General features: G+C 45.3%; 1 protein-coding gene across 2 annotated transcripts; it reads right to left on the bottom strand.

Moving 5' to 3' along the window:
- Positions 1–2,693: 2,693 nt before the first annotated feature.
- On the bottom strand, positions 2,694–6,809 carry MC5R (melanocortin 5 receptor). Of its 2 annotated transcripts, XM_045574616.1 has the most exons (2): positions 5,818–6,809; positions 2,694–4,324 (listed from the first exon to the last, which is right to left on the bottom strand). In XM_045574616.1, the coding sequence occupies exon 2, from the start codon at positions 4,248–4,250 to the stop codon at positions 3,378–3,380; it is 873 nt and encodes a 290-aa protein (XP_045430572.1). In that variant the 5' UTR covers positions 4,251–4,324; positions 5,818–6,809; the 3' UTR covers positions 2,694–3,377. The 2 variants fall into 2 exon arrangements, with proteins under 2 accessions (XP_045430572.1, XP_045430571.1); XM_045574615.1 differs by lacking the exon at positions 5,818–6,809 and having other exon boundaries at positions 2,694–5,051.
- Between the last annotated feature and the right edge of the window lie 237 nt (positions 6,810–7,046).

Consider the following 7,046-nt stretch of genomic DNA (forward strand, 5'->3'; position numbering starts at 1 on the left):
CCACATAGCTATTCCACACAAGTTCATTCTTAGAATTTTTAAGTTTATTAGCTCCTTGGGGACAGAGACACTGACTGACCACACAATAGGTGCCGCTCACCAATGTCCAGTTCCCCTCCTTCTAGGTAACTGGTAGAATTCGATTTCTCCGGCTTACTTTGATGCTAGACCATGGGACTTATTTTGGCAAATGGATTGTGAGTGGAATAGAAATTCACCTGCAAGTGTGTTTTAGGATAGGGCCTCCATTGTCTTGGGTCCTTGAGTAATTACCATGAGACTCCCTGTTACTCTGTGCAGAACATGTAACGTGATGGAAAAATCAACTTTTATTATCATGTGAAGTCGCTGAGACTTTGGCTCTGTTTGTTTCTACAGGATGATGTTGTTCCTCAAAGCGGGATCCTTGGACCAACAGCGTCTGGGGGCTTATTAAATACACAAACTCTCAGTTCCTGCTCCATAGCCACCAAATGTGAATCTGCACTTAAACATGCTCTCCCCGAGTTTCATATAGCTATTAAAGTTTGAGAAGCACTGTCCTTGAGTATTCTGACAAGCACAGAAATTGTTATGGAAAAGTGGCTGGATCAGAATCTAAAATGGATAAATACAAAGAGAGCAGGGACAGATGGCAATGCATGTGATGTTGCGGGAAAAAGAGTTTGACTGATGGATATCATACACAAGCATATGGGGGAAGGTCTGAAAACAGGGTATCAGGAGTGTGTATTGGCTACTATTGGCTGCATTTAATGGAATACTACAAGGGAGTGGTGAGCTATAGACATAATTAACTGAATGCAAGCAGGAATAAAAGGGATTCCAGATGGTAGAACAATATGAATGCACTTAATACCACTGAACTGTAAACGAAAAAATTGTTAATATGGTAAATTTATGGTACTGTATATGTATTTTATAATAAATAAGTAATAGGATTATTGATACATTTGAAACCAGATTTAAAATTAAACTTTTTTTTTTTCCTCAAGAAAATCCAGAGTCAGGGACTCTAGCATGGGAAGAGATAGCTCTTCTCAACCCAATAAGTAAAAAATTAAATTTAAAACGTTGAATAACATAGGCCAAATTAAAACTCAGATTTGGCACTAGGATCAACACAAGGGGTCAGGTTTCACCATCACTGCAGATCCTCTTAGCAGATTACAGAAGCTGTCTCAAAAATTAATGCCAAGAGGGATGTAGCAAAAGGATCCAGCGAGTCCTTTCAATTGGACAAAAGGTCTCAGAGAAATAAAACGAAAAGCAAGACTCTCCCTCACAACCTGACAGACTCACAGCACACAGGGTCAGGACGAGGGGAAGGAAAAGCTGCCGGGACAAAGAGGGCCAGTATGCAGAGCCTGGGAGTCAGTGCTGATCTGCACGGCCTGGTGAGGTAGCACCAGCCACGGTTGCTGTTGACCCTGAAAATGTAACGCCCTGCAGGCTCCTCTTATTCCTTCGCTGAATGGGAGTGGCTGTGTGGTCCCCTGTCCTGCCATCATTTATCAGATAACTTGTCCTTTTAGTTTATTGGTCTCCAGCTCAAGAGGAGCCACCTCTGCACCTGAGATAGAGACAATCTGGGGGATTTTTCAGTTACACCTTCACCACAAAACTCTACTATGCTCCCTGAACCCATAGGTGAAAACTGCCATTACACAGAGCTATCGCAGTCCTTATTTTACAGCAGGTATTGTCTGCACTTCATCAACTCCCATTTATGCGTAGCACCTTGAACTGTTGCCAGTGTATTCATGCATCTTAACATATTCATGTCTTAAATAATTTGTCCCATAAGCTCTTTGATGGCAGAAAGTAAATAATGGCCTCTGCTTCTAGCCCCCAACTAAGTACATGGTTAGTGACATCCTCACAACACTTATTTACCAAGAGACAGACTGTAAGACAATGTATAATGTCAAGTGTACAGTATTATTTGATTTTCAGGAGTCAAATCATCTTAAAATGAGAAATGGCCATCATCCAGGCAATAGATACTGTAGGGGGAACTTCAGGCTAACTTCTCCTTTTGCTGCAGCTGCTGACAAATGGGCAGAAACACCCAAAACACTCGGAACAGCACACATTTCATTAACCATCACTTTGAACACATGTTGTTATATCAAATGAAGTTCCTACAGAAGCAGGAACCATGTAGTGTTTGACAGCTATATACATGGATGTTTTGTTTAGGGAACTTTGTGTTGGAGTCCCAGGGCCGGGCTAATTTGCAGATATTTACTGAATCACTATGTTACATGTATTCCTTCCCACTGGACACACATCTGCAGTTCTCAAGACCATCCTGTTAGGTCAGCCCAGATGTGGAACCTGAAATGAGATGATTTAGGCAACATCACCTGTCAAAGACAGAGTCAGGACCTGAACTCAGATTTTCAAACTCAGTTCCACACTGGAGAAGACGGGACTCCCTGGGTTAGAGATGGGCACTGACCTTTGGCTGCTGGAGTCAGATTGTGATGTGCAAATTATACAGTGAGTGACAGGGTTTCAAATTCAGAGACAGGCCCAGTCTGAGAAAGTATGAAATGGCTTGGCTACAGGCATGTGTTACAAGGGGGCGGGGAGTATGTGAGGGAGGCATGGGACACTTGGAGCCCATAACATGTCCCCAAGACATTCATTTGGAAACCCTGGACTGAGACAGAATAAGACAGTAAGGAGAGTCGCAGAAACTTTCACACCACATGATGTAAGGTTTTGTAGCATAAAGTTTTATATCTGGGTAAAGCAAAAACATGATTGACAGAAGGAGAATTAAGGAAATTCCATCCTTGGACAATTGTGAACACAAGCCATACAGCCAAAAGTTCAAGAAAGAAGAGCTATAGAGAAATCCCATAACAAATAAACAGGAAATTTCAAATGGAAAGAATTTGTCCACTCTATTTTACCCTGAAAAGCATGGATAAGTCCTAGGGATATCAAAGAAGTTACAAAACCGTTTCTGGGGAGAGAAAGCAATCAACAAGATGTAAATATTCACAGGTTTTCTTCCATTATGGTCAGCTCTTCATCCTGTGTAGACCCTGAGCACACACTAGATGGAAGATGGATGGGGCCCCCAGAAATGGGCGGGAGAAGGAGAAAACGTAGTAGGAAAACGGGTCAATAATAAATGGTCACAGACCATTTCCAAACGGGTAAGTTGCATGCGCACATCTGCCCAACCACCACCACAGGAAAGATAGGGGTGGGGGGAAGAATGCATCTTTGAGTACCAATTCAAGAGCGAGAGAAAGGACAAATGGGATGCACAGTTTTGATTTTTTGAGTTTCCCGGATTCCCCCTCACTGACTTCATTACAACGTAAAGGAAGGGGACAAGAACGCTGCGGAGGGTGCTTCTAATAGCCGCTGGGGAAGATACAGGGCGTCCTGAAGCCGTGGCAACAGATAATCTCCTTGAAGGTCTTCCGCATCTCCTGGCTGCGGAAGGCGTAGATCAGGGGGTCGATCACAGAGTTGCACATGATGAGGATGAGGTACATGTTGAAGTGGGACATGAAGCAGGAGCAGTAGAGATTCTGAGGGCAGGAGATCATCAGGATGAGGTGGAGGAAGAACGGGGCCCAGCACACGATGAAAATGCCCAGCAGCATGGTCAGGGTGACAGCGCCCTTCATGCTGGTCCTCTGCCGCACGGAGCCGCAGCCCGGCAGCGCCGCTATCTGCTTGACGTGCGTCCGCGCCAGCAGGAACATGTGTATGTACAGGGACACCATGAGGAACAGCATGGTGAAGAACATGGAGATGAGGCAGATGATGACGTACGTGGACTCGTAGTAGATGATGAACACGATGCCGCAGCCGGTGCAGAAGACCCAGATGCTCGCGATGATGGCCCCGCAGCGCCTCACGGTCATGATGTGGTGGTAGCGCAGGGCGTAGAAGATGGTGACATAGCGGTCCACCGCGATGGCCAGCAGGCTGCACATGGAGGCCACCACGGAGATGCAGATCATGGAGTCGAACACGTTGTCGATGTGGCGCACGAAGGCGTCGGCGATCACCAGGTGCTTGTTGTTGATCAGGTAGATGGTGATGGTCTCCCAGGTGTTGGACATGCTCACCATCATGTCGGCCACGGCCAAGCTGCACACGAAGAAGTACATGGGGGAGTGCAGGTTCTTGTTCTTTATGATGGCGCCGATGACCAGGATGTTCTCCAGGAGGCTGATGAGGCCCAGCGTCAGGAACACCTCCACGGCAATGCCCATGTCCTCACAAGGCGAAGACCTGTTCTTGGCATGTGGTCCCGAGAGGTTGCCCTCCGTGGCGTTCAGGCCGAGATCTAAGAAATACAGGCGAAATGAGGAATTCATTGCTCCTCTTCTCGGCACCCAATGTACTGCAAAACAGGTTGTCACGCGTGATTCAGAGAGGTTAACAGTGTGCCAGAGAAACACAGCAGCATTCCGAAAGCAAGCCAAACCTGAGAATGGGAGTGAATGGACTCGGAGCAGTCGCTGAGTGTTAGGATTCTACGTGTTAGAACAGAACACATCCTGCCGTGTACCCGGACTCCCGGAAGAGTGTCCTTCCGACACGCAGGCTTAGAACAGTCACCAGCCTTCCGGTCCTCCTCCTTTTAGGCTCCCGTTCTGTCACAGACCTCTGGACAGAGCGACCACACATCCCCGGGTGCCTGAGACAGTTTCACTCTGTATGCTTGCTGTCCAGGCACCCAAGTTCACTTTCAAAAGTGTTCCCAACACACAGCCTATAAAACCCCTTCCAGCCTCCGGATTTGCACATTCCTAAGGCTCTAGCCCACTGCCTTTCCTCCAGTGACCTTAGATTTCTGAAGGCTATGTAGGCCCATATTCTCTAAAGAGAAGCAGATGGATGCCTTCTTTTTTAAACAATCTAATGTGTAAAACAAACATACCCGCCATGCTTTGTTGACATTATTATAGTAACATTTTTACAATTATTAGAGTAGAAACATTGTGCTTATACAAATATTAATACTTGTATTATTCATGTCCAAGATGGCAGGACAATCCTTTTACAATTTTCAATTAAATATTATCTTAATATTTAATATTAGTTTACATTAAGTATTATTTTGTACTAGTTTCAGATATTCAGTGGTTAGACAAATCATACACTTTACAAAGTAGGCCCTCCGATAGTTCAACTAAGATTTGTCCTGACACTTCTAAAATCCGCTAGGAGTCAGTCTCCACAGTGACAATTAAGACTGTCACCAAGGTGATTCATTAATTTTATATAAGAGCAAATAACAAGTTACTGCCTCCCATTCATACATTTAGTTGCACATGCCTGTTGAATTTGAGACACACGGAATGATGTTTTCCCCTCAACAAACATTTTCCCCGATTCTGCATTTGAATTCCAACAACGTCTGATTAATAAATACTTTTACAAGTTCCACAGACAAATAGCACAGGGAAACAAGGGATTTTGAATTTACCAAGAACTAGAGCAAGATCACTCCTTGGTTGCCCAATTTCTCTCCCATGATTTATATTCTTAAAAAATCCCTTTGCCCTCCAAACTCAGCACATCTGGGAGTTGGAATTTCTGTCATCCTTTTCCACCCTCCTTCATAACCTCTTACTGAAATGGAAGCATTTGTCGTTTCGCCTAGTTCTGTCTCAGGGATCGGGAGCGCCCAATTATACTATCACATTCACCATCACACCAAGCTGTTTAAATACCCAACTGGTTCTCTTCCCCCGTGACAGCGTGACAGCGAGGCACGCTTTTGCATTCCTTCCAAGGCTAAGAATGAAGTACAAAGAAAGTGGGGCTATTTACCAGCTCTACCCCGCTCCGCTCCTCTTGCACAGCAGCCCGGGGGCCCTTCTTGCGGGACGCCGGCATCCACAGGCTGGGGCCTCCGCCTGGAGCCGAACTGCCATCACCCCGACGGGACTCCTCCAGCAGCGCATAGGCGCCCTGCGCCGGGTGGCGGCTCCCCGGCCTTTGTACAGCCTCGCAGCCCCGCCTCCGTGCGGCTCCCTGGGGACCCCTCGCTCTGCTTTGGTCCCAGGCGCAGGCCTGAGGCTCCACCTAGCGGTCAGAGCCCTGGAGCGCGACCCTCCCTTTAACAGGTGGGTGCCGCTCTGGCTGCTGGCCTGCGCAGCTCTGGGTGACACCTGCACAGAACAACCTCTGTTCTTCTGTTCCTGGAGAATCCTTCCCCGAAAGTGCATCCAAATGTGTTTCCTAAATGGCTATTCATTTTAACTTCGCTTCTTTTCTCTTCCTCGTATGCATTGATTAACATGCTGCTAGGTCATTCACAGCTCAGATTCTCCTGTCCCTCTACCAGTCTTTCTCTCCAAAGGGTCCCCAATGACTATCTGGGGAATCCGAGTCTGGGACCCTCAGTTTTGAGGCTGATACACACTCCCTGGTTGGCATCAAGACCTGAACTCCTCCACAAGGACTGTGTTCGCCGTGCCAGGTCTGCTACCACTGCCAACGAGCTTTTGTTAGTCAAGCAAAAAGAGAAAAGAGACTTTCCTCTAGCCAGCTCTCCTGGATCTTAATTTCTGGATCTTCCATTTCTCTGGTACCTAATACAAATAAAACAATTTTAAACAGACAAAAAAGAGACTAAGAAGGTACTAAATAATGATAAAAATGTCAATGCAAGAAGAGGATATAATATCCGTAAATAGGTATGCACCCAACACAGGAGAACCTAAATATATAAAGCAGGTATTTACAGGGAGAAAGTAACAGTTATAAAATAATAGTAGGGATCCTTAATGCCCCATTACATCATTCAGACAGAAAAATCAATAAGGAAATATTAGCCAAAATGACATACTACATCAGATGAACTTTATAAATATGTACACAATTCATCCAAAAATTGCAATTCTTTTCAAGTGCACATTAAACATTCTCCAGAATAGGTCATATGTTAGAACACAAAACAAGTCTCAATGAATTCACTTTTCATACCAAACACTTTTCTAACCACAACAGAATGAAACTAGAAATCAATTACAAGAAGAAAAATGGAAAAACAACAC

Source organism: Pipistrellus kuhlii, unplaced genomic scaffold (assembly GCF_014108245.1).
Source record: "Pipistrellus kuhlii isolate mPipKuh1 unplaced genomic scaffold, mPipKuh1.p scaffold_m20_p_6, whole genome shotgun sequence".
Lineage (NCBI taxonomy): Eukaryota > Metazoa > Chordata > Mammalia > Chiroptera > Vespertilionidae > Pipistrellus > Pipistrellus kuhlii.

What these genes read in the sequence shown, in the direction of transcription:
- MC5R (XM_045574615.1), bottom strand. Translation starts at nt 4,355, where the DNA reads ATGAATTCCTCATTTCGCCTGTATTTCTTAGATCTCGGCCTGAACGCC.